Source organism: Stegastes partitus, unplaced genomic scaffold, assembly GCF_000690725.1.
Source record: "Stegastes partitus isolate 25-593 unplaced genomic scaffold, Stegastes_partitus-1.0.2 Scaffold214, whole genome shotgun sequence".
Lineage (NCBI taxonomy): Eukaryota > Metazoa > Chordata > Actinopteri > Pomacentridae > Stegastes > Stegastes partitus.
The window spans coordinates 1-27707 of record NW_007577945.1 but is presented as its reverse complement, the minus strand read 5'-3'; the positions used below and the strand labels follow the sequence as shown (position 1 = coordinate 27707).

Genomic DNA, 27707 nt, shown 5'->3' with positions numbered 1-27707 from the left:
ATGGTGTAATGGCTGTGAATGCTTTTATCTCTCTACTAAATCACAACGCTAGCAGTAGGGTTTTTTTTTGGTTTGTTCCCCCCCCCTTCCCCTCCTCTCCCCGTGTTTTACGGAGTGTCAGAGGCCTGTTTACTGTTTATTGGGTTTCCTGTTTGCAGCAATAGGCATTTTTCTTGCTCATGCTTCTGCTTTATAGATTTATCATGTGTTCTAGGTCGAAGCCGGTATGGACGTTTATGCCCTGAACACATCGCTGATTCAGGCTACTGTTGAGATGTCCCTGAGACGTTTAGGAGCCTTTTTCTTTAAATTGGATACAGAGGGGCCTCGATTTTTCCACAATGGCTGTACTCAACGTTACAGGCTGGCAGGTTGGCTAGTCTGTTCAGGAATGTTTGAATGAGGTAATGCGAGACGTACAAGAATGACAGGTTTTATTGAGTAGTCATGTTTTATAGTTGATGCTCATATTTCACAGGGGACAAGTCATGACACTGAACCCTCATATGGGTACTGAAATGTGCTGCGTTGGTTTGTTATGCTGCAGAAACGCTTGCCAGTGATTGTCTTCCACGATAACGTGTGCGTGCAGGCCCACGCTGATCTCATTTTATCTGTTTTAAAAAAAGAGGCTGGTCATGAGTAAGATATATTTGTTTGCTGTCTTTATTACATACGTACAAAAACACAAAACAACACGTCTGAAGCTGGAGTGCGGGACTTTTGCGTCTGTTACATTCCAAACGAGGTGAACCTCTGTGTGTTTTTGCTGTATATTGAAGTTTTCAAATCTGGCGACACTCTTCTTCTTTTTTGTTTTTTTGGTCAGTCAGCAATGATCGGTTTGCCAGAGCTGAAGCAACTGTAGCGATGAAGATGGATGAGGCGACAGCAGCTGGGAGTATAGAGGAGCCCATATGCGGGGGAAAAAAAAAAAAACCCAGGAAGCATCCAAGAAAGGTTTCTGATGCTCCAAAAAAAAAAAAAAACACACAGTGTAAGTGACTGATGGTGAGGACAAACACGGACTAACACTGGTGTGACTTTTCTTTGCTTGGACAGCGCTGAGAGAAGAAAAAAAAAGGGACTGAGGGCAGACACGGATGTCATCCTGCTGCTCGGACGGTTTGTAGAATATTTCAGCTGGACAATGTGGCTTTAACATTCATATCATGAGCTCCTGCCAGTGTTTGTGTACTTTCACTGCCGGGAGGGAGAGACAAAAGTTCCACACTGCAGGTTTAAGTTCTGGATTTGACAGAGAAGCTCTTCTACAGTACAGTACTTGTATGGACACTGCCACTGGTGCATTTAGTGCAAACGACTATTCATGATGCTGGACCTCAAGAATTCACTTTAAAAACATTTTCAAAAATCCCAAATGAAAAAGCAAAAAATAATTGGTCGAAACTTGCACACTGTGATTGTAAAGTAGCTTCAGTGATGCTGTGTTGAGGTATTTAATCTTTTATCTTGTTCTGGCTGCATCATCCACACAAATAAATATAAATACTAAGACATGGCTGAGTGATTAAAAACAACAAGTGAATGGATAAGTGCTGGAATACAACACAGACAGACAGAAGGCTGAAAGCTCAGATTGTGTATCAAACCCGCTCAGATGTTCCTCAGAGGTACGTCTGTATTATTTTGGTTCTTAAGGCAAAGATGGACTTGAAACCTGTTCCACAGAAAACAGCTGAGCGTGTTTGCACGACTTAAATTGGCTAAAGTTTACTCAGTGTCGTCCCTGCCAACCTGAAACTCTGTTATCTCCTTCGCAATGCGTTCTGCTATCACCCTGCTGCTGGCCACGATCAGCCTGCGAGACATCAGATCAAATGGTCCACCTGGTTAAAAGAGAAAAATAAAACGGAGCATCAAATGTTGTTTTTTTCTTCACATGTTGTACGTGTCTAAATTATCAACTGCTTACTTACAAAGTATAAGCAGCGCATGCTTAAAATAAGTGTGTCAGCAAGTTGAACAAACCAGCCGGATGCCCCGAATGTAGCCGTGAAACTGTTTATCTGTTTGTTGATCGACAGAAAACTTTTTTTGACGATTGAACGAAACATTAAAATGCCAAAAAAATATCTTGTACCAGCTTATGAAATGTGAACATTTGGGTTTGGGCTGATTTTTTTATTTTTTTAAGAGAAAACAAGCAATTAAGAGAAAAAAACTAAACAAAAAACAATGATTCGTTGCAGCCGTGTCTTGCAGATGAAGATTGAATTCGTCTGACAAACTAAAATGTGTCATCTAGTCATTGTTGATTTTTAGATAAACAATCAGTTGGTTAAGAAAAAGTATTTTAATAACTGAATCTTCACTTTAGTCAGTTTTCAAGCAAAATCTGGAAAAATAAATTGAATTATTTGTTAAATTTTATGTCTCAATAGAGAATAGTTGCTATTTTTTTTGCAATATATCATCATATATGGAATATTCTACATTTTGGGGATCTTGGTCAAACAAAATGAGACATCTGAAAATGTCACCTCAAAGGCAGCCATTTTTTTTTTTAGCATTCTGTATTTTACAAAACAAACAAAAATATCTGCAGATTAATAATTTGCAAAAACAATCACTCATTTGCGACCTGTTCAGGCGCTCTTATGTCTTGAAAAGAAACATCCTCTGTTTATTCCAATGCACTGTTAAATTTGTAGGGCTGGTCCGAATAGCATTTTCTGTTCTCCGGATATTTGGGCTAATTAATGACAAATATCCCGAGGGGGTGGCGGGTGACGGGGCAGCAGTGGACGGGCGTTTCCACCATCAGCGGTCACAGTACTGTATCCACTGTCAGTGTCGGCAGCGGCAGGGGGATATTCGGAGATCAAAATTGATATCCCGATTCCAGCACAGCAAACGAATAGTCAGTTATTCGGGTCCAGCCCTATAAATTTGGTAGCTCTTAATCTCATTGTACATGTGTAGAGTGACAATAAAGGCATTCTATTCTATTGTTATATTATATAGTTATGCTCAAAACTTTAAAAATTGAGTAATTCTGTGATTTTGCACAGTTGAGCCACAGCAAAGATCTAATATGGCGTTTGAAAAGTAGTCTTATGTCAGAGTTGTCAGTATAAAACAGATAATATCACAAACTTACAAGATCACGTGAAGATGAATCTCTTATTTAAACTGAAGTCAAAGAGCATCTAAACCAGGGGTGTCCAATCCTGGTCCTGGAGGGCCACAGTCCTGCATGTTTTAGATGCTTCCCTCTTCCAACACACCTGATTCAAATGATCAGCTCATCATCAAGCTCGGCAGAAGCCCGATAACAATCCTGATCATTTGAATCAGGTGCGCTGGAAGAGGGAAACATCTGAAACATGCAGGACTGTGGCCCTCCAGGACCAGGATTGGACACCCCTGATCTAAAACAAACATATTATTCAAGACAAGCACTGGCCTTAATGTACATACTGTATAAGCGAGTGGACATCATGTTTTCAGAAATCCAATTAAAAAGAAGCAGAACAAGACGTGTGAAGGAGTGATGACACCGACTTAGTGGCAAGAGAAAAAAAAGTGACACGCTGCTCAGAACACCATTAGATTGTGATGCGTTTACAAGACCGTGGACGCGTTCTCGTTTCCTAATATCACACTAAATAGGATCAGATTTTTGAGAGGAGCTCATTAGTGAGTTATGACCTTCAGTCTTTGTCCACACAAAGCAAACTGGCGGACACAGACGAAGGCACCTCGTAAATCTGCCCCGCCGTCTGCGTGCGCTCTGCCACGGCTCTTTAAATAGCCGCTGCATGAATCAAGGGTGTGTTTACTCTTTTAATAGCACTGCAATTGCTAAAAGTGCATGTTTGACTAGACAAACACAGCAGCTTCCTTAGCATACTAAATGTCAGGACAGCTGTTATGTCAGCAGCACTGTGGCCCAAATTTAAGATCAAAACGCTCCGTCTCAAGTACAAAGCCAGTAATTGCCCTTTCCTCATCTGACTGCGTTTCGGAGGCATTTATGAGCCGAAAGGAGGATAAAGCCCAATAACAAGAACGACTGGTAACAATAAATAATTCATAAACAATAACTTCTGTTGTGTTCTCACTGAAAGAACAGCAGCCCGTTCTCGCCGCTTTGTTCTGTAAAGCAATCTCCTACAGCAATCCTTCCTCTTTTCATTTCATCCAGTGACTCAGCAGCCTTTGAAAAGTTTAACTGAAGTGTTGTTTGAAGAGCTCACGGCTTCTCAGTGACTCACCTGAAATGTCCATGATTACTCCGCCGGCTTCGGTAACAACCGCTGCCCCTCCAGCCATGTCCCAGCAGTGGATGCCCATGTGGTAGTAGGCATCGGCCGATCCGCACGCTACCAGACACATATTGACAGCTGCACTGCCCGGGGAGCGGATTCTGTGGATGGAAATGGGATTTTTGCTTCCAACTTCCAGATGCTTTGGTGAGAGTTCAGTCAGATTTTCATGAGATCAAACCACATCTGGGATATTATTTCTCTTTTTTTTTTTGCAGCGATATCGAGTCGCTTTATTCACACTCTGTTATCACGGGTTTGATTGCGGTGTGTTGGGAGTCTGACGTTTCCATGTTGGATTCAAATCATCTTGTTTCTGTTTCTGTGTTTATGCTCTCCGACGGTTGAAGGGTGGCTACAGAGTGGCTTTTATTGTAGAAGAGCCACAGGAAACACAGTGTGTTGGTCACAGAGGTCAGCGCTGACCACAATCATCTATCACAAAAAAAACAGTCTAGAAAACACGGCAATAGTCATTTTCAGCATTTTTCACTATTTTGTAAAGGCAGTAATGGAACAAGAAGCTGCAGACACAGTGAGCTTTGCCTTGTTATTATGAGGGGACATACACGGTAGCTATGGGGCTGTTGTCAACCAAAGAAACTGAAAATCCTTCCTACTTTTCAACCAATCGATTGGGAGGGGGAGAAAAAATCTGCACATTATCTGCACCGAGTTCATGCAAATTCAAAGCAAAACACTGGTATTTGCAGCATATCAGATCATTCAACTTGTTATTTTAGCTGCACATATTCATATGATTTCAGAAAATAGAACGACATCAACTGGTGATCGCAGCACAAGAACCGTCAACCCACCATGTTTCGATGCTTCGCCACGTTGAGCTGCGACTTTGCAAAGTTTACACCCGAGTTTTTGCTTGTTGTAACAAAACGCAACCGCACTGTGATTGCTTTGTGTTGATGAGTTTGGAGCAGAGTCAATTTCCAGTTAAAAAGGTACATAAATAAACAAGTTAGAGCTAGCAGCTTCCATTAGGTTGCGTGAGTTCAAAGTTGTGAAAGTGCCAAAGTGTTAACAAGTAGAAAATAGCAAAAAATAGTAGATTCGTTCTAGTTGGGTATCGATGCAGCGCTTTTCTCCACCAGCTATCGTCCCACTAATAAGAATCTGGTCAGAGGAGCATCAACAAGTCAACATTACGACGGCAGCCCGAACTTCATAAATAAAACCATTTGGCTTTGCTGCAAACTCACCAGTTGCTCTTTTGGTGTACTTCTGACAAAGCAGCGGCTCACAGAGTGTTTGCTGTCATATGAAAGCGCCACTAACCCCCGGCTGTAAGGGCTGAAGCTTAAGCACATATTTACCCGTGTACGGGGATGGTGAGGATGGTCCTGATGTTGGCCAGCATTGTTTGGAATCTTTCAGGATCCTTCTTGAAGCCCATTTCTGTCAGCACCAGAGACTTGCTGATATCTTGGAGTGGAAACAAAAAAAAAAAAGAGATTATCATTCATCAAACAGCAGCAGGTTCGCTCTGAAAATACAGAATCACTTTGATTTCTTGTTCCACACAAAGAATGTTGGCTCCACCTGGTGGATTTCTTCGTAACTGCAACTCCAAAGTGTGGCGCGATGACTAATATTTACCTTCTTGTCCAGACACCTTAATGGGGGATCCATTGCAGAACGCTCCCTTTCCTTTCCGCGCGGTGTACATTTTGTCCTCGATGCAGCTGTAGACGATTCCAAACTCTATCTGAAGCAGCACAGAAAACAGCAGTAATTATTGTGGTGTGGGAGGAGGGCTAAAAATAGAGCAGCAGCTGCCTAAAAAGGAGAACTTTACTGTACTACTCTTTATAAATTCCCTGGGTGAACGGGGCTGCTATCATGTTAATGTTTCTTATAATCAAGACATCACAGAGCCATGTGCGTACAATGGAGCCTACCTCTTTCTTCACCGTGAAGCCGATTGATACGGAGACAAACGGGAACCTGCCCGAAAGAAATTTACAATATAAAACATTCAGTTAAAGAACTCCCCCTAGATTTAGGCTCAGAGGAACTAATTCCTATTATCAGTTCAGTTTCATCTGGGTTGTCTAATTATCCCTGACAGAGAGGACAATCCACGAGAGAACCTAATTAAAAGATAAAAATAGTGAAGGAGCGACAAAGATAAAACAAATCTGGTGCGGTATCGGGCTCCTCAAGGGTTCTTACAGTATTTAATCGCAGGCAGTAGTACCTGTGGACAAAGTTGGTGGTGCCGTCGATAGGGTCGATGATCCATGTGGGGTTGTCTGTTAGAAGACTGGGGGCGCCTGCTGCTACCGACTCCTCACCTATAAAGCTTCAAAACAACACAGGAACAAAGGAAAAATCAACAAACAGCAGCCTTCTGATTGGCTAAAGGCAATCCAAGTGTAAACCACTACCATATTTTTTGGACTGGTTGTATTGAAGGTATCACAGTGCTCTACGATACATATTCAGATGTGGAATAACCCTGGACAGTAAAACCTGATTTTATGGCGGTATACCTCGAGACTGGTTATAAAGAGATTTACATAAATATTTACTAGGGATGCACGATATATCGGCGACCACACCGGTATCGACCAATATTAGGGGTTTTTCCCATATATCGTTATCGGTCCGGTGAACAAATTTAGTCGATGTGAAAAACTGATGATTGTCTAACATTAGCGCCTTCGTCTCTATATTTGATATCGCTGCTATTTCACAGATGTTTTACTTAAATGGTCCTTGACTTGAACATTAAATATGTTAAAATATGTTTGACTTTTGTTACGTGATAAAGAAGACTATGTGTAGAAATAAATAATTTCCCAGGTCTGGGAAAAATAAAGTATTTCTATTCTATGTGGTCTAATTTGGTCTGGGCGTCTTTTAGCTTTCACGTTCTCACAGTGCTTACTTAGACTCAGTTTTCGGTTTGAACAAAAATTGCATATCGACATCGGTAATATCGGTTATTGACAATATCAGAAATCTTAATATCAGATATCGGTATCGGCCAAAAGTTTCAATATCGTGCATCACTAATGTTTACTAAATGTATTGTTACCAGCTGATAAAAAGACGGTCACAAGAAAATGCTATTAAGAGAGAATCTGACATTGAATGAGTGGATGGACATTACAATGGACATTTACAAAATGTCTGTGATAGACTGGTGACCTGTCCAGGGTGTCCCCTGCCTTTACCCTGAGTCAGCTGGGATAGACTCCAGCCCCCTCGTGACCCTAGTGAGGATTAAGCGGTGTATAGATAATGGCTGGAAACTTAACCGTCTTTGTCAATCATTAACTGGGACAGTTTGCTTCCCACTGGGACAAATGGGTGAACTATGCAACACCTCGTGAGGCCTGATCTTAATCTGCTGAAGATATTGTAAAAGCATCAGTCTGTGTGTACACAGTTGTTGTCGTGTGTTGTTTTTAAACCTCTTAATAAAAAGTGAATCAACAAATGGCAATTCTTATGCATCGCATGACCTCAACTGGTACCTGCACTGTAAAATTATTAATAACTTTGCACTTTATTACTGTCGTGTTTTCCTTCAGGTGAGAATATGTGACATTAGATACACCTTTTTGCAATATGGAAGGCAAAGCTGCAGCTACCATGAAGGACACAGAGGTCATGTCTTCTCTGTTTTTTCCTTACTGTTTAGTATCTGTTGTGGAAGGTTACATTCTGCATTTGCACATTATGAACAATGGACATGTGGATTACAATAATTTAATACATTTCATTTGTTATAATTTTTAGGTTATCAAAAATAAATAAATCCCCGAAGAAAGAAAGAAAGAATTCATATTTCCCAACCAGAATTGTATTGCTAAAGGTGGTTCTGATCCTAATGTCACAGTTAACTGAATAAATAAAATGCCTAAAATGCTAGCTTAGTATTTACAGGCACAATATTAGCAGTTGTTTTTTGATGTCTAGTTTAATGTGGTGGGTGTTGCATTTGTATTAGTAATGCCAACTGTCCTGTCTGGGGCAGTGATAAGAGCAAAGCCGTGAAGATGTTTGATTCATCCCTAACCATTATGCACGCTGCCAACAAAATAAGCAAAGTGAAACGAGAGGAACAACACAGAACACATGAAACACAAACAGCATGACAATATGAGCTGCCGTTCTGTTAGACCCAGTACCTGTGCGTGGGATACTTTTCCTTGATGGAGGATATAATGAGCTGCTCCACTTTCTGGTCCGTCTCGGTCACCAGGTCAACCGGTGAGCTCTTCTGCATGACGGTGATGTCCCTCTGGAGCGCCTCACGGATCATCTGGCAGAAACACAGTGAGCGGGTTGTGTTTGGATGACTGACTACATCTGCCGCTTTAATTAGCGCAGCATATTGTGGTTACATATTGTTGGCAGTGACGGGGCCATAGATGACAAGGTGTCTCAGCTCCAAAACCCAAATATCCTTATGTGCTGTCTTTATTATTTCTGGATAACACGGGTGTTCACTGACAGAAGGAGGGCTGCAACTAGCTTTCCATTGTCGACTATATGTTGTTTGTTTTCTCGATTAATTGGTTACTTGTTTGGTTTATAAAACGCATGAAAAATGTCCATAAGTATCACCTAAAGGCAAAGATAACATCCTCATATGTCTTAGATATTAAGTTTCTGATCAGATGATACGAGAAAGGACAAAATATTGAAATTTAGGAAGCTGGAATTAAAGAATTTTGACTATTTTTTTCTTTAAAACTACTCAAATAAATTATTTACCTATAAAAATAGTTGACAACTAATCAATTATGCGCTACAGATCTGGATGAAAGTCCTGTCAAGCACACACAGCATCTCTAAAGATCACTGAAAGATAAATTAATCTACTAAATTAATTATGGTGACATGCTTTACATGCACGGGTTAACGTGACCAACAATGTTTTCCATGTTATATTTTTAATGTAGGACATGTAGCCTGCTTTTATCTAAATCATACCTGAAACATACAGTCTTGAGTGTCTCTAGATTGTGTTTTAACCTTGACAAAACTGTTCTGTAGCACTCAGTTTTAGCATTTAACTTTTTATTAGACATGCATCATCTGAAAACTCTTCCACAATAAGGTCCATTAGGAATTTTACTGCTGTAAATAGCCTAGCTTTTTTCTTTTATGTCTCTCAGGTCATGTGTTACTGCATGATATGCTATATGTCACTGTAATACATGTGTTCTTAATGTGATTATGTGCCAGCTTTGATTTTCTGCCATTTTTAAACCTGAAAATCCTGGTTTAATAAACGGTGACACTGATGTTTCTACTCAAAATAAAGTACATTTACAGAGATTTTCTTTTTTTCTTTTAAATCAGCTTTAAGAGTGTTCCCTTACCTCCCCAGCCTTCTTGGTGACCTCCACACAGTGATCCATGCACTCCTGCCAGGGATCACTCATGTTGATGTGGAAGATGAGCAGATATATTCACAAAAGACGGACTGAAGACACCTGCAGGAAGAAGCACGACTCTTCTCATTCACGGTAGCATGCAGCCTGCCTCGTAATAGCACCTACAGATACAAGCTGGAGAGCTTATGGCTGGAAAACTAGCTAAATAATTATGAAGCTAGAAAATCAGTTTTTAGCATACATTAGCTCCCTACGCTAGCTATTAGCTTTCACGGTGGGGCAGCATGATAAATGTGGTAAACGTAATGACAACAACGGCTACAAACATAACATTAGCGGTTTAACCAGGCAGCTATGTAAGGGTTTTCACTTGCAGCGTTAAAAATAGATAAAGTACTAAACAGTTTAAATGAGCTAAAGCTAATTCCACCCACCTCCGAGACTCCTCTCAGCAATGACTTTTGCCCACAAGTGGGTGGGAGTATCGGAATCTCTCACTCTCATTGGTCAATCAGTGCAGGGAAGTGAAAAGACTTCGCTCTCATTGGCTATAGCGCTGTCACATGTCTTTATGGGAACCAATAAGCTCCCTTCCAGAGAGGAAGCGGTGTTTATGTCGATTTCGTTCTACAACAACTTTTCTTGACAAGTCTTGAAGAAGAGACTGCAACGGTGGGTAATTTTTGCAAGTGGGAGTTTTTTCTGTCTTACCGACGAACGTAATGTTTAATAATAAGTCGGTACATCTTTCCAGGTCACTGTCACAGTCAAGTATTACACCTCTGCCTGTTTAAATGTGGATTAAAATCAGTTTAATTTACATTCAGGTTCAGCTAGTAGTGTGTTTGTCTTGTGCACGAGCAAAACAAGACGCAAAATGAACAGTGTTCTGCAACACACACGAAAAACAGGACTCTTGTGTATGTGCACACAGGTAATAAATCAGGAATTTATGCAGCAGCTTGTTTGACAATAAGGTCTTGAGTTTATGTTGTGATAAGTGTGTAGTTTGTGTATATCTGCATGTGTATTAGTATGTTGTTTGTATATGAGCATGTGGGAAAACAAATGGTGGATACAGTGACAAGAAACTGTGCGAAGCCCTTAGATTTGCCAGTTTTTGTACCATTAATTGTTAATAAGTGAAATGTAATCTCGTCTTTATTCAATAACAAACACAATTTGTTTAACCTAATAACCCACCGCCTTTAATGTCTTATTTTATAATTGAACACACTGGTGAAATATCCACAGTGCAGGTGGGAAAAGGAGGCAAAGACTTGGATTTAACCCAATGAGCCCGATGAGTAACTTTGATTTTAAGCTTTTATCTTGGTTATTATGAGGGCTCACTGTGCATGTTTTATCATTTTCTTTTTTTCAGAAAAGTTATCCAGATTGTCCATCATTTTATAAGAGGATGCTTGCAGACTTTTTTTTTTTTTTTTTAAATGAAACTTTTATATAAAGAAAAAAACTATCCTGTATTAAAATGATTGTTCTTACATGTACCTCACCCTAAAATGCGAACAAAAGAGCTGTGTAGGAGGGGTGGTGGGATACTGTATGACTTACAAAATATGCAATTTCTTTATATTTTTAATTTAAACATTTACATACAGTAGCCTGAACACTAAGATCCCCCAGTGGCCCCTTTGCAGCATGGGTTTTAATGAGGATTACATTTTAGGTACAATTCAAAAGGACTTTTCTTGCCAAAACCTCATCGCACAGACAAACCACCAGTGTCGTTGGAAAGATGAACTTGTACAGTTTTATTCGATTTGCACGACACTTCAGGAGCAATTCAACCAAGATGTAGAAATCTGATACAATGTGCCTCCATCTGGCTTTTGAGTTTAATGAGTAGTGGAGCTTCTTTGGCAGTAAAAACCTCAAACAGCAGTTTCTGGTGGCTTTGGATCAGACCTGCATGTGGTTCAGGAGGAATTTTGGAGGCTTCAGCTCAGCCGTGTTCTCATCGATATTTGGTATGGATCTCTTGAAGTGCCTGGGCTGCTCCAAAGGCTGGATTTCCTTAGTCTGAAGTCTTTTTTTTTTTTTTAGCATATTTACTCGAATGTTGAAGGGCATTTTCCTGCTGTACTGTCTGTCACCCTGACATTATCTTGCAAGAAAAACTCTCCTCTTGTCGATGGCAAGCTGTTCAGGTGCCAGATAATGATGCTGCCTCCACCGTGCTTCACCTTTAGGATGATGATTAATGATGGCGGTAGTGTTATGAAGCATCCACGTCCTCTATGTCAAACTTCAAGCATGCTTTTCATATTGTTTACTCCAGTGAATCCTTTAAACCTTTCGCTGTTCCCTGGGCTTCTTCTTCTTTCTTTCTTTTCTTTTTCCTCATTGAGCATTCTGCGTTGTGTGTCATCTTAGCCGGGCGCCCACTTCAATGGAGAGTAGCCACAGCACCAAATCCTTTTGTACTCAGTTTGTCCGACTGTGGACTGATGAATATCTAACAACTCTTTGAGATTACTTTGCAACTCCTTCCAGCTTTATGCAAATCAACAATTACTGATTGGATGAATTCAGATTGGGGTTTTTTTTTGTTCTTTCTTGGCGTGCTTCACATCAGCAGATGCTTTGAATGTGGCTCTAACCTCCAGTCATCTGTCACTGAGTGGACTCCAGGTTTGCCAACTCCTGACTCCAGTCTTTTCTCTGATGCTAGTAGCACTGTGAACACTTGAATGGTGTATTCATTACAGCCAAGAACAGCACAATGACTGGTGTGGTATTAGCTTAGACAGACTTTTTGTTTGTAACTGTGACTTAGAAGAAAATCTGGTAAACAAACACATAAATGCAGAATGTTTTAAAGGGTTCACGTACTCCTCCAGTCCACTGTGAATTGATATCGCACTCAGATCGGAATTTTAAATGCAAAGAAAATAACTAAAACTGCAAATGAGTCCAAAACAATGTGTGCAAATGTTTGCTTATCATTCAAACAGTGTCTTCTTTTCTTCTTGTTGTTGTATCAGGAGAGACTTCCCTCGGGGCCCAGACACAGTCACTCTGAGTTCAGCCCGTCTGAAGACCTCGCTGATGCCACATACGTCAAACGCCCTCCATTAGGCCTCATCTGCCCTGATTGCTGGAATGCTGTGCAGCCAAAGACACGATAGATGCTGCACAAACAACCCTCAGTGAGCATGTTTGCCCTGCTTTTCTTTAATTACCGGGACTGTGTTACACTTTGTCATCTGATATAACGAATGACTTCTTCAGATTACATGAGCAGAATTTGACCTTTCGAACCACGTCAGTTATGAAAGCGCTGAACCGCCAAAAAAACGGATCAGTATCTCGTTATAACGTGAAAAGTTTCACATTATAACGAGATAATATTTATCACATTATAACGTGAAGCCATATCACGTTTGAGAAAATGGCAGGCAGAGCACGGATAAACAGAGGAATATGACTCATTTACACGATCTGATTCAATTCTACTTCATGATTGGGTTGAGACATGGTGAGATTTCATATACGAGAGGCACTCTTCTGGTACACTATGATTTCGTAGAAACTTCAACAGTGGGGCATCGTTCAGGGCTGCCATGGTGTCGCCAGCTGCCACTGCAACGGCCAAGTGCCGGTTCACAACCAGAGCACAGGAGGCCTCCTCCACCGAGACCAACGTGAAACCTTATCACGTTATAATGAGATAAAAACGTACCTCGTTATAACGAGATAAGTTGGTATGTTGTTGAAACGTTATATCTTACGGAGCCCGTCTGGTGACATCGATAAGAAATAAAAACTAACTCGTTCCCATGCATTAGTAAATCGTGGCCACGAGTTATTAATGCGTGGGAACAACATAGTTAAGTCGTGGCCTCGCATTACTAATATGAAGAAACAAGAGAAGTTGTGGAGCAAATTTCACAGTGCGGTCAAACCAGCTGTCGATTAAGGATAACGGGCGGACATGCATGAAACATGGAGTATTTTGATTTCATTTAATTTGATTTGAACCTTGGAATGAACTACACCGATATCCTGCGATCTCTTTACTGATGCGTGGGAACGAGTTATTCTTATTTCTTATCGATGTCACCAGACGGGCTCCGTAATATCTCATTATAACGTGAAAAATATCACGTTATAACGAGATACTGATCTGTTTTTTTTTTTGTGAGGAGTGGCAGTTCAGCGCTTCCATAGTTTCTCATACTGTACATTGCACAAGTTGAAATTTTTGTTACCATGTTAAAAAAAACCACTACACCACATTTGCATTAATTAGATTATACAATAAGTTGATATAATGTCAAACTTCACCATCATATTAGCATAACATGCTTTCCAGCTCAAAGAAATGATGCTATATCTCAGCCCCTCACACAGCTCAGGATGAAATTGAGCAAATCTGACTTTTTTTCATCAGAATACAATATTTAATTACCTGCTTGACTTTACTTTTATCTTTTGAGTATTTTTATTTTCCATATATGTCAATAGTTGTAAATTTATCAGTATTTATCTTCAAATCTACAGAGCAACAATATCTAAAATGATTTCACCTAACACTGAACTAAGTTTAAATACACTGATCAGCCACAACATTAAAATCACATGTTTGATATTATGTAGGTTAGGAACCTGTTTTTGTCACAGTAGCATCCACATGAATGGCAGGATGTTGCGGTATAACAAGATACTCAACTCACTTTGCCAGTGAGTGGTTCTAATCAGTACATCTCACATATTTTCCATCTGCTCTACATGTTTTTTTTAAACCAATCGTAGTCATCAGTATCAAATCTAAGATGAGAAATTAGTGCATGGGAGAACACCATGCTTAAAACTTACGATAAAGGATTGCCTTGTTTTCACAAACTGCCGTTGCACATATTAATAAACACAAAAGGCCTCTTTAGGCCATGAGATGGCAGCAGCAACACTGTAAGTGATTATACACAGCTACGCCGGCTGCCTCTGCCTCTGAGGAGGAATCAAAAAAACATATTGTGTGGAGGTTTTTACTGCTGCAGGCGACTTGGGGTGGTGTAATCTTTAATTGACATGAAGTGATCCGTGTCAAAACCTGTCCCCACTGACCTAAAAAGCTTGATGATTCTTTCATGTGTAATTACTCATATTAAGACTTTATATAAAACTGAAACACTAACAAGGTGGTTTTGGTTTTTGCAGCTGAGTAAAATCTCAAACATTTGCCAGTCATAGCCTTGCAAATGCGGCGACTTACTGGCCCGTCTGCTTTCCGTGAGTCATTTTGGCTTTGTTTTCGGCGGCTGGTGTCACAAAACACATTAAGTAGTCTTAACGTGAGCAGCTTGTGAGGGGAGCTTTGTCATTGTTTTGTCATAGTTTCGGCCATAAACAAATGAATTGCAGACGCTCGGGAGGGGAAACAGATCAAATGTGGCTGCAGCGTCAGTGACACTTCAGCTCGACGCAGACTTCCTTCCGTCAACCAGTAAATCACTCAGCTTTCTATTTTTCACTCTACCTCAGAGTAAACTTGCCCACACTAACTTGCGCTCTCGGAAGAGGGCAATTAATTGCAAAATAATCCCAGGGAAGAGGAAATTGCGTCAAAAAAAGTTAGTTGGAATAGAGACTGTGGCTTCTTGAGTAATTGTGCAATAGGATCTGTACGCAAGCGAATGACTTTTCCTGCATCTCACTGTGAAATATTTGTTCAGTTAGTTTCCCATCGTTGCCATCAAAGTTGAGCTAATCACTGAGGTGTTATTGATGCTGTATAAGTGGGATAAAAACCAAAACAAAACCAAAGAAAACTCCTGTTTACTTGTCTATAGAGATGATTTGGTTATTTTAAGGTTGTTTGAAATTATCTCCGTGCATCAGAAATACATATTTAAACCCTTTTTTCAATTAAAATAATCCCTTTGTCCCTCACAATGGCTCAGATTTAACTCCACACTGTTGCCTCTCTCTCTTTAAACTCCCTTCTGAAGTCGCTGCAGCATAAGCACACCAGCTCACCTCTGCTCAATCGCTGTAAAACTACTCAATGCGACATGATGGCAAGGGAGAAAAAAACTCGATTTTCACTGCAGGGATCTTTAAGTGTCCTTTTACTTCAGTTAGTTTCCAAGACACATTTGAGTTTGTCGGTAGAGAATTTAGGGCCCTTGTGTGAGAAATAACTGCTTGCTTTTCAAATCTGATGCCCACATTTCTTTACCTAAAGGTCCGGATTAAGTTTTGTGCTTTGCTCAGCGTCTTTTTTTCTGTCGAGGCCCTTTTATTCAGCTGCTTAACCTCAGAGTAGTTTTTCCTTTGGTCAATAAAGCTCAGACAGTCCTGTGGAGACGCTCTGTCCTCCTGTGCAGAGTGCTAATAACGCAATTAGCTTTAAAAACACGAGGGCACAATCTCATCCATACTGTCTTACAGATTTAACCTGAAATGGCCTTTTTTTTTTTTTTCCAAATTCCAAGTCGTCATCTTCTTAGAGCAGCTAATGAGATGTCTGGCAACAGTTCGGCACGCATTAAGTCCTCCAGCTCAGAGCACATTATGCTGCCTCGTTTCATACAGGCCAGTTTAATATGAATCACTCCTCTTCTACTCTTTAGAATTTTTTTTGCGGATGCTGCCTATATATTAACTAAAACAGGGTTTAATGTGATGCTGTAATGGGAAGTCCTTTATATTGTTCAGTGTACAAGTGAACCAGTATAATTCAGAACCCTTTAAGAGTGCTGACAGGAATCAGGCCATTTCAACCTAAATATTTAATTCACATTTTTCTAGTAGCAGTGAGATAACAATCTGATGTTATGACAGTTTGTCTACTGAAGACAGCGGTGTCTCATGCAGGATGCTCTCCTCCTACACTCATCACTCAGCTAAATATGTTGAAATGTTTTAACCGTTAATTGTGAAACACTGTGAAACATATAATTTCCTTTGACACAACCGGCCGTACAGGCTCCTGCGGCCCGTCTGCGTCCAAATAACGTGCATGGCCACGCAAGTCCGTCCTCTGAAATTTTGAGATGCAGACAACCTGTAAGCACATGTCAAAAAAATTCAACAAATTATGTGAGAACAGCGACGCCACAAGTTTAACTTGGTTAGTTTGCAAGTGAGATGTGCAATTTTTAAGGTGCTGTGGGAAGAAAATCTGTCGTCTAAGATGCACATTGCATGCAATGAGGGAGCAAGTGCCCCTTTTGTGTTAAGCATGGAGCACGCACTCACAAGTCATGAACAAAATCGAACGCACAGTGGGCGTCCGTCACCCAATGCAGGAGTATAAACGGCGTGCTCACGGCGCTCTCCCGTGTTTCACCAGTGATCTTCTATTGCTTCAAACAAATAATGGATATACCATATTATAATCAGCTTTGTATTGCTTTAAGTTAATCTACCTCTTTGCAAACAAGAGTTCATTTTAACGTCTGAAGCAGCAGCATGATGTTCTCCCTTCCATGTGAAAAGATTAGAGACTAGAGTCCCTTTTGCTCTGACTTCACTGTTTATGACCTGAGTGTCCTCTTGTTATCACTTAAGAGTTAGTTAAGTTACTGACTGGCGCCTGATACACAGAGACAAGCTGAGCAGACCAACGGGAGCTGGACACACACACACACACACACATACACACACACACACACACACACACACGGCTGTGGCTCAGGTGGTAGAGCGATTGTCCTCTGACCATTAGGTTGGTGGTTCGATCCCCGCCCCCTCCACAGTCGAAGTGTCCTTGGGCAAGACACTGAACCCGAAGTTGCTCCCAGTGGCAGGCAGCACCTTGCATGGCCGCTCTGTGTGTGAATGGGTGAATGAGAAACATTGTAAAGTGCTTTGAGTGCCGCTAAGGTAGAAAAAGCGCGATATAAGTGCAGACCACTTACCATTTACACACATACAGATTTTCATCACTATTTGTTATATAGTTTTAACTTTTGTCCTGAAATCAATTTGTATCGTCCCAGATCTATTTTTTAGCGCCCCAGGATGATGGGACGACCTTTAGCTCAAACCCTGTCAGTATGTTAACAGAATTTAGAAAGATAGAAAGAGCACCTATCACCTGATCGCTGAAGTGTCTCTGGTTTGTTTTGTTTTTGTTTTGTTTTTCGAAAATCACACCAAGCTGACGTCCGCTGTCAGTACGTCGTCTTGTGTGAGGCAAGTGTGACTTCCTTTCACCATGTGTTCCTGTCTTTTCCTAAGCGGTGAGTGTGTGCCACGTATGCTGGTGGCAAGACAAACTCAAGAAGTGAATACAATTTCCACAGCAATCACACTTTGCAGTTAGCACCCCTGCTCAAACGGACAATTCACATCGCCCCTGCGACTCGCAAGGCAGACTTGCGCCTTTGTGACGGAGCCCTTGCAACCTTTCCTTTACCTCTACGGCCTCTATGGCACCCACAATCCACAAAGGACGTCTGATCCCAAAAGTCGTGCGTCCGGTTGTGACTGAAGCTTAAGTAGCTCCTACATTAACTAAGACTAATCCGAGGATTTACATCTGTGCTCACACTCACAATGACAAAGCAAGTGTGTTGGTGTTTAGTAGATGTGATGTCTGTCCTGTTCATTATCTTATTTCCTGTTAATATGCAAACATTTGCTCATTAACAAGCACACAGCTGAGTGCAGTTAATGTAGTATGGATGTCTGATTATTAGCAAAGGAAAACCTTGGACGTCTGCAGCAGATTTCATGTCAGTCCGTCCAGTAATTGGCATTTTGACATAATATTTCACATTAAATCGATAGAGGGAAGGTTGGGTTTCTGTAACAAATTAAGTGGCGATCCATCAAACAGTTCTTTAGATATTTTAATCAGCATCATCGACAGTATTTAAAGAAACTGACGTCGCCACTGTGCCACAACTATATTATCTTGTCAATCACAAGGTGGCCAGAAACATAACCTGCATCACTTAGCACATTTAAAAACAGCAAGATCTGAACCAAAGTGCTGTTTGTTTAAAAATAGCAACCCATAAAACAAAGTCAAACACAATGCCTAAAAGACAAATAGAAAAAAATACAATAAGATTGTTATTATTGCTGTTTTACTCTTTATTCACATGGGGCCAACTGACAACGTAAATGGGACTAAAGTTCACCAGGAGGCCGTCAGGGAAAATAAACTTGGACTGTGTTGTAAGTTGAACCACCGTTAACACCTTGACTTTTCCTTCACCTCACGGTTTCACAACCGCTCACACCTCGAGCCGTCTCGTCTCGGGGTCATTTGGGTTTGAGAATAATTTCCAGGGATTCCCAACCTGTCAGCTGGAACTGAGGAAGCCTTTTGGAGGAGCGATGAAATGGTTTTAAAAGCCCAAAAAGAGTTCCGATTACTTAGACTGACATTGTACACAAACATACATGGAACTGTAATTGACAAAATGAACATTATGCTGCATTTATTGAGGCTTGAAACGCTTGAAGTAATTAAGACCATCAACTCATTATGGCTTGAGAATTAATGCAGGTTTACGCCGCCTTCTTTTAAACAGTCTTGGTTTGGACCGAAGTGGTTCACAAACAGACAGAACAACATTTTAATGGCTACAAATGACCTAATCGCATACTTTCTCTGCAGTAACTCACAGCCAAAAAGACAAACACAACCTGCAAACTAACCTGATTGATTGTCATCTAACATTTAAGAATCACTAACTTGCTCAGTTCTTTATGCACATGAGCAGTGAAAAGTGTAAAAGTATGCAATGAAATGATCCACTATTTAAAATCCAGGACCTGCGTGAAAATATCTGACTAAAACCAGTCAAAGTACACGATTACTGGCAGTAATTCTGCAGTAGCTGCAGTGTCCCAGTCTTACATAACTGTTGCATTCACCTCTAACATTGATCTTATACGGTACAGACATGCTGCTGCTTTTTAATCAAAATAACATTTTGCAAAGCCCTCTAAGGCATTGCAGTGGCACTCAAACAAAACCGAGAACTCATCATTAATACAGAGGTTTATTGAAAATTAATAATTCTTTCCATGCCATGTCTGTACGTTTGCTAATAAAACCTCAATCAGCTGCTTGCCTACAGCTGAGCAAATGCCACACAACACCTTCAGCTAATCTCGAGACAAACATGAAGCCTGAGAAGCTGAATCTATGTCGCATATTAAGAAATACAGTAACGCATATACTGTTCTCCAGCTGTCACAACAGGCTCCGGGAGAACAGCGCTCACTGTGTTCAGGGGGATTCCTAGCGGCACCATAATGGGAGTCATGTGGATCCACTCTCTGCAAGACAAAAAACGACCTTATCTCATCCGTCCTTTAAGAACGTCTCCGGGTTGGTAAGGAGACGCGTTCGTCGACCTATGAAGAGCGTCCCGTCGAGCGTGTCAACCATTAGAGGAGGGTACACGTCGCATCACACCACGACGGGACTCCATTTAGGCTGAAGTCAGACTGGGGGGGCCAAGCGTTTACCATCGCAGCCATGGAGCCGTTTGTTGCAGCTTAACCTTCTGCATGGAAAGCGGTGAGCATTTACGTTCTGTCACTGAATTGCAAAGCAGATTTGGATTGCATGCGCTACCCTTTGTAGTCTAGAATTGGTGATGTGGGTTTTGGGTTTATCCTTCAAATGCAAGAAGCTGTATTGTTGTCTAAAGGTCAACCATCTCCTGGAGGGTGTAGGAGTGTTGCCAAGTTCGACAGCTCTGGAAGAATAAAAAAAAAACAAACGTGGGAAGGAGTTCTATACACGCCACAGGATAATTAGATTCCAGTCAATCACACAGAACTAAACACACATCTTGTGAGTTCTAAGGGAAAGTACCTGCTGGCCCGCTGCCACATCCGAAACCTGACATAAAACCTTATTTTCTCATCCACAGCCAGGCGGATTGAAACATGTACAAACACGCATCTCCTCAGAGGAGCGATGAGGCGGTCCAGGGTCTCGCTGTCGCCTCCTCCAAAACATCTGCGTCCTTTGTCGCCGTCAGCGTCACAATATGTAAGTAATTCCTCGTAAAGTTCACCCGCATCTTTGTCTTTCGTAGTGCCACTCCTAAATGTAATAGATCACATCGTTTCTATTCTCTCTGTATTTATTTCAAAGGGTTTATCATGGCTCAGATGTGCCAGGGTCAACTGAGGGCACAGCTCGGGACAACCCCCAACATTAAACACATTGTGGTTGGAAGGTGTTACACCTACGTCACAATAGTCAACCCCAGCTTAAGGTAAGGCACCGTGCAACCATTATTTATCCTGTCACAGCATTTTGCAACCTTGACCGGGCCTCAGATTTGATGCACATTTGATGCATTGAAACATGAATCCACAGCTTAGCTCTGATGTGAACTGAGCATCAAAAGTTGAAAGATTTGAGCTTCTGCAAATGAAAAAAAAAGAAGAAAGTTTTGGCGGGCACATTATCAGGCCAGTATTGAAGTCCAGATGAAGGGTAGTTTTGATGTGGTGTTCAGTGAATGAGTTTCTTTCTTCTTATGGGTTTAGCTTCTGTAGAAAGAAAGAAAGAAAGAAAGAAAGAAAGAAAGAAAGAAAGAAAGAAAGAAAGAAAGAGCTTATTACTGTGTAACAAAGAGCATGTACTGATATCCTTTGCATGAAAATACATTTTTATTAAATTGAGAATTCTTTCTTATGTTACTCGACTACCTGTAATTTAACTCAATGTCATTTGTAACACATGTCATTTGTTGTTAATCCGTTTCATCACAAGTAAACAAAGCGTCAAAACCTCTGCTCAGGCTGTTCATGCTGAGGCCTTCATGGATTACAGTCCAGTAATTGACGTAATATCAACTGTCAATCTGTTGGTCACGCTTTTAATTGGCATTAAATTTAATGAGAAACATCACATAAATCTCATGAAGCTCAAAATGTCGTCTGTACAGTTGGAAGCATACTAGTGATCTGCAGAACAAGCATTTTTTTTCCCCCCCAAACGTGGCACATGTGCTTTGAAATCAGAGCTAATTATTGTTCTTTTGTTATCAGTTAATCAGTGGATTAATTTCTGAACCATTTTTGCTATTAAATGTGAGAAAATGGTGAAAAATCTCAGTTTCTCAGAGCTCAAGGGAGGAAATGTCCTATTTTGTCCAACAAAACCCCCAAAGACCAGTAAATATTCATGTTTCAGAACTGTGTACACGCAAGAATTTTGGCCTATTTTTCTGTACAAATAACACGTGTCAAAACTAATTCTGCTTTTTAGAATTGCTGCCGATCCATTTGTACTCTTTTCCATTTTAAATTGACTAATTGTTGCATCTCTGTCGTTTAATGTGTAGTTACGACTGTGAGGAGATCTGGAGACAGTTTGAGGAGGCGGTGGTCCATCAGTCTTCTTGTAACGTCTCAGTGGAGGATTATTATCAGATGTTTAATGTGATGCCACAGATCTGGCCTTGCAACAGGGTGAGTGGTATTTTTGTTTGAGCTCATTTTTCATTGATACTTGATTCTGTACTTTAACATGCTTTGTTTTCAAATTTGTTTTTTTGTTTAGTTCCTGTTCTGGAGTAAAACCAGGACACTGATGCACAGCTACGCAGCTGTTTTCCGGCACTTCTGGACGCTGGAGGACACACTGGTCGGCTACATGTTCAATGACCTCATCTGGTGTGGCCAAGACGAGGACTCGGGTATGTAGTTTTTCAGATTTAAACAAGACAGAGACGATTACAAGATGTGCCACAATGCTTGTTTTTGATAAAGAAACTTCAATAAACCTTGTGTATATCTAGAATATGTGCACAAGTTCACCAAAGACAGATTGTTTCCTCAAATGAAAAAAAGAGAAAAGACAAAAAATCTATTTTTATGTAGCAGAAAAACAGTTTGTCTTCTTTCCTGTCTAATTAATTATCTTACAACCCCTGAGATGTATCATGATCCCTTGAAGGAACCACTGTATTAAATCAGTAATCACATAAAAGCAAATATAAAATATAAATTCCATTTTCTTTTCTTTTTTTTTTTTATTTTATGAACAAATCAAGTGACCTCGTCTATCAAAAGAAAAACATTTAAGTCTACTAATATTTACCAAAATGAAATCAAAATAAAGAAAAGACAAAATGAAACATGAATTATGTATTAATTAAAGAATTAAAAACTTTTACATTTACATTTGTTTTATAGTTCAGGCTATCACTAGTACATACATATACTGTTTATATTTAAATGCTGCACCATTTAAAATGTTAATGTAGTGCTATTATTAATGCTAAGAGCTAGCCATCAACATTAGCAAGTCACATTTAAGATTAATTCTACAAACAATACATATCTCAAGTATTTAAGTTTAAAATAGTGCAAATAGTACAAAGAATGTTCTTTGCTAATAATATAAAAAAGTTATATTGAAATAAACTTGCACGCTCGCCTGTTTAATGAATCTGAAACTAACATATGCAACCAGTTAGCTTAGCCTAGCTTAGCACAAATACATGAAACAGCAGGAAGAGCTCACTTGTTTGTGCTCATAGTGGACAAAGTAGATATTAAGGGTTAATTATTTTTGCGTTACAGCTGCTTGTAGCTTGAGTTTGCAACTTAAGGACAGAGCCAGACCAGCTGTTTCCCCCATTTCCTGGCATTTTTCATATTTAAGCTAACCAGCTGCCAACTATAGCATCACATTCACTATATAGACATGATATCAAACTATTTGTGTAATGATTGTTGTTCGTATTTAAGTCACAAAAAAAAAATGTGTATTGAATGATGGAGACATTTATGTTTGGGAATTTTTACCATGAAGAAATCTGGAAATCATACGGTAGCACTGGGATTTAGCTAAAACATCATCACTCAGGCAGCTGCAGCTGTGCTCCCAAATGTTTTTTTTAGATCCTTTTCGGACTTTTATTACAAATGTGCATGTCACCTTCAACTTGTTTTTGTTACTGTTAATTCATCTCTCAAGTAACGACACATGTGAATTTGACACAGGTTTTGATTTCAGCTCTTGTCCGAACTGGTCAGCATGTAGAAACCATCCAGTCTACTCTCTGTGGAGACAAGCCTCGCAAAATGTGAGTTTAATGTCCCAGCTGCAGAAATACTTCCATCATGACATTCTACACACAGTTGTGCTGTTTGTCATTCCTCTGCAACATACCGCTCCAAAACCGGCAGCGGGACAATTGCTCTCCAGTGATTTTCTTCATCCATTTGTTAGTTTGCAGAGACGGCGTGCGGAAACATCACTGTGTTACTGAATGGATCTATTGTTAACGCCTTCAACAGGAAAAGGTAGGAAGCAGTGAACGATGCTGATGCGTTGCTGTCAGTTTCTTTGACTATATATTAAAGAAAATCTTCTTTTATTTAAAAAATTTCACAGCATGTTTGGAAGTGTTGAACTGGACAACCTGAATCCTCAGAGGGTGGATTATGTCAACATTAAGGTGGTGACCGACCTAAAAGGACCCCATATGTGAGCACAAAAACAGCAAACACCACCAGGAACACCAAGTTACTATACAAAAAGGACCACTTTGTGATAAGCTACTGTTATTTAAGCAGTCATGAGCCATAAATAATGACTTTATTGATAGTCAGTAGATCATTGCTTCACCAAAACATGAATATTTTTCGCTCTTTCAGCAGGACTGATGGACCAAAATCCATTTATTATTACCATATAAACTGCGATCGTTATGGTTTATTAAAAAGCTTGAAGCCCACAAGTATCCAGCGTTTATAATTAAAATGACAAGGCGATACTGTTACCCAAATATAATGACCACAAAGTAGATTTGAACCTTATCAAACAGGAACATCTTCCACAGTCTGGGAGCACAAATGTTGTCATTATACTCGGCAAATAATAGTAAATGGTAACTTATCAGAAAGTAGTATCCTTTTAAACATCATTTTCACAGTTTATAACACTTGTTCTTCTCCTCCACAGAGAATCATGTAGTCATGGATCCATTGTGGACCTGATCCAGATCCTCCAGTCCAGAGGTTTCCGCTGGACCTGCACCGACAACGACCAGTAAGTGACATCCTGAGGCCCCTTCAAGCCGCTGTGGCTTTAGAGAGATTTATAACAGGGAAGTGGTAGAAACCTCGGGCGTCAATCCAGGACGATGGGTTTAGATTGCCATTGGACACACATTGGTGATGGATGATTTGGAGGTTTAAACTTAAATACGCTACCAAAAATCGTAGCTGTAGGTGAAACGTCGTGGCCATAGTGGATGTTACAAAGTGTGTAGGAGGTGCTAAGGAGCCACATTAGGACCCATAAAATATCACATTTTTCGCCAGTTCTGATGCAAATTTCACAAGTTTTTGAGCATGTTTAGGCCCTCAAAAATGCATTTGTGGGGCGCCATGACAGCTCACCTGGTTGACCTGGCGTCTCAGGTTCAGGGGCTAAAGTCCCCAACGCTGTGGTAGTGAGTTCGAGACCCTTTACGGCAGATCCTTCACCCATTCTTCTCCCCCACTTTCCCGTCTCTCTCGTCACTGTGCTGTCAAATAAAGGCCAAAAAAAAGGCCCAAAAAATAACCTACAAGGATGGAGGCCACCTGCGTAGGCTGTGTGTAAATTCTAACAGTTCGACTGCTTCTACAACCAACTGGAATATAACATGACATGACACAGAATTCACTCGCTGTTGCAACATTGTGGATATTTTGACTAAAACAAGTCGTTTTAAGCCTTTAATAGACTCATCTGGCACTGTTGCACTTGCAGTAAACTTATCATTGTTCAATTTAAGGGCTAAGCTAGCTACATAGATGTATCGTGACATCTTCATTTTATATCACATTTGTTAAAAGCTCAACTTTCTAATGAGAGCATTCTGGATTAACAGTAATCATGTCTGTCCACAGGACCCTGATGATCCTTCAGTGTATCCAGGACCCCAAGCAGTCGTCCTGCCAGACGTGTGCAAACAGCCTCCAACACAGAACGAGCTTATCGTCCGACTGAATGCCGCTCCGTGTAGTCTGATGCTGGTATTTATACTGGGTGAAGGTGGAATTAAGGTCACTGTTAAATAAGCAAACAGCCGACACTGTGAATGCTGACATCTCGAGACAAAGGTCAGAGATCGGCAGCTCCAATGATTTCTTGAATGAGATGTGTGTTCAGATTAAGTCTTTGCAGAAAAACCCTGAGTGTCTGTTTTCCAAGAGCTCCGGGCGTACTCTCAGCAGGATTGTGTTGGGTGAAAAAGATCAGTCATATTTTGGCATGAAATTATTTGAACACAGCCCTTTGGTGGTCAGATATTGTCGGGTTAAAAACCTGCTTGGATGAGTGCTGGTGATGAGTGGGGCTCTGAAGCACGTTAATAATAATAATAATAATAATTTCTAAAACACCAGTTTGTCGTGCTGTCTGTTTTTATGGTGACCACAGATCACAGAGGATGCAGTGCAAGCCCTGAACATTAAAATATTCTGTGATAGTTTGGAGAATATTTTTTTAAAAACGTTGGTTTCAGTAGCAAGTATCACAATACAGCGTGCTCAGCTTTCATGAATATAAAGCTTCAGGGTGGAACACACCCACATGAAACTTGAGTTGTTTGCTTTGTTTTGCCGTTTCCCGTTCATATCGAAACCACAGTTTGGAGTTTGATCTGATCTTGGAACCATAACGTACTTATCGCCTACTCTGCCACTTCATTTATTATTTATTTATGAGGTCATTCCAGTAGGACACATCTTAGACATGCCTGTATTACTGAGCAATTAAGTCGTTATAAAAACTGGGACGACAAACCTGTTTACTGGAGCGGCTAACCTTTACTTCTGACTCCCTCGCTTTTGCTCTGTGGCGTTTCTCAACACGTTCGCTATTGACAGCTTTTTCATGACCTTTGAATTATAGCCCACAAACATCCTTCAGCATATCTATTATTAACCCACTTACTCGCTCGACACAAAACATCGTGGACATGTTTATGCTTGCACCACGCATACATTTTTGTGCTTTTTTGAATAACTCCCATCCTGAATTGCACTGCGGCCAATCAGAAGGTGTCTGTATCTAGAACTGTGGTTACTGTAAGTTATTAAAAAGCACGTTTGATGGATCTGTTGTGGGTTCATATCTGAATGTTTACACTTCAGATTTTGAAGTTTAACTGAATTTAGAGCTGCAAAAATATATAATGTAGCCTATTTAATTATTTACCATTTATTTTGTTGTCTTGTTGTTAAAGGCGTCCATTAGTGAGCATTTACACCCTCCACAAGGAAGTGCAATGTACAGATAATGCATCTTATTGAACTTTAAATAGCTTTATTGCTGTTATTGAAGTATTGTTGTTTTGGTTGGTACCATTGGGGGCAGGCTCGTTTAATCGTTATATATTTAATCATTCACGTTTTATCTTTTTATGTGTCTGTTATTAACCTCATCATTCCTAATGTCCTAGATATGGGCCTTTCACAATAAAAGTCTTTATTTTTGTTTCTTAGAGGCAGTGGTGAAAGAGGTATGCATTAGGTAATGACATTACTCTCTGCACACAAATACTCAATTTCAAATGATTCAGATTTAAAAGTGCACAAAGTAAAACCACAGAAATATTTGCAATTAAATGTTATTTGTTGTTGGGTGAAATGGAGCTAATAACTCATCTACTCCACTGTTTAGCGTATATGTACAACAATGCATCATATAAACTGCTATATTTTCATATATGTTTGCAGTTTTGATCTGAATTGCTCACTAATTATTAAAAGTAAAAGTAGTTCCAATTGATACAAACTTACTTGGACTTCTGCTGCTTTAAACATGTACTCCACCATTTCAGAGGGAACTATTGTGCTTTTTATTCCACTGCTTAATAAATAAGCAAACATATTAGCGCATTTGTCCGATAAATGTATATCAATATTATTTTGTTTATTTATTTTAAAGGTGTCTTCCGTTTGCTTTGAAATAAATGCTTTTGTGTTTTAACTCTAGTAAACTTTTAAATGCATCACTTTTACTTGTAATAGAGTATTTCTGTGGAGAGGAAGAAGTTTTATTTTGGTAAAAGTACTAATACAA

At 40.1% G+C, this 27707-nt stretch overlaps 2 protein-coding genes across 3 annotated transcripts in view; one reads left to right on the top strand and one right to left on the bottom strand.

Annotated features, from left to right (window-relative positions):
* The window catches only part of LOC103356685 (ADP-ribosyl cyclase/cyclic ADP-ribose hydrolase 1-like), a 33654-nt gene extending 6117 nt beyond the window's left edge, over positions 1-27537 (top strand). Inside the window, exons 2-12 of the mRNA XM_008280928.1 lie at positions 12673-12837; positions 19845-20177; positions 20536-20657; positions 20763-20886; positions 21964-22090; positions 22182-22317; positions 23630-23712; positions 23859-23932; positions 24024-24116; positions 24594-24680; positions 25529-27537. Coding sequence (XP_008279150.1) covers positions 20552-20657; positions 20763-20886; positions 21964-22090; positions 22182-22317; positions 23630-23712; positions 23859-23932; positions 24024-24116; positions 24594-24680; positions 25529-25628 — 930 coding nt within the window. The 5' untranslated portion in view covers positions 12673-12837; positions 19845-20177; positions 20536-20551 and the 3' untranslated portion in view covers positions 25629-27537. The remainder of the gene's footprint in view (positions 1-12672; positions 12838-19844; positions 20178-20535; positions 20658-20762; positions 20887-21963; positions 22091-22181; positions 22318-23629; positions 23713-23858; positions 23933-24023; positions 24117-24593; positions 24681-25528) is intronic.
* On the bottom strand, positions 644-14924 carry LOC103356684 (inositol monophosphatase 1-like). Of its 2 annotated transcripts, none has more exons than XM_008280927.1 (9): positions 14904-14924; positions 9650-9763; positions 8450-8583; positions 6508-6612; positions 6209-6254; positions 5907-6015; positions 5624-5732; positions 4242-4393; positions 644-1850 (listed from the first exon to the last, which is right to left on the bottom strand). In XM_008280927.1, the coding sequence occupies exons 2-9, from the start codon at positions 9710-9712 to the stop codon at positions 1735-1737; spliced, it is 834 nt and encodes a 277-aa protein (XP_008279149.1). In that variant the 5' UTR covers positions 9713-9763; positions 14904-14924; the 3' UTR covers positions 644-1734. The 2 variants fall into 2 exon arrangements, with proteins under 2 accessions (XP_008279149.1, XP_008279148.1); XM_008280926.1 differs by lacking the exon at positions 14904-14924 and adding an exon at positions 10099-10156.
* Positions 27538-27707: the final 170 nt, after the last annotated feature.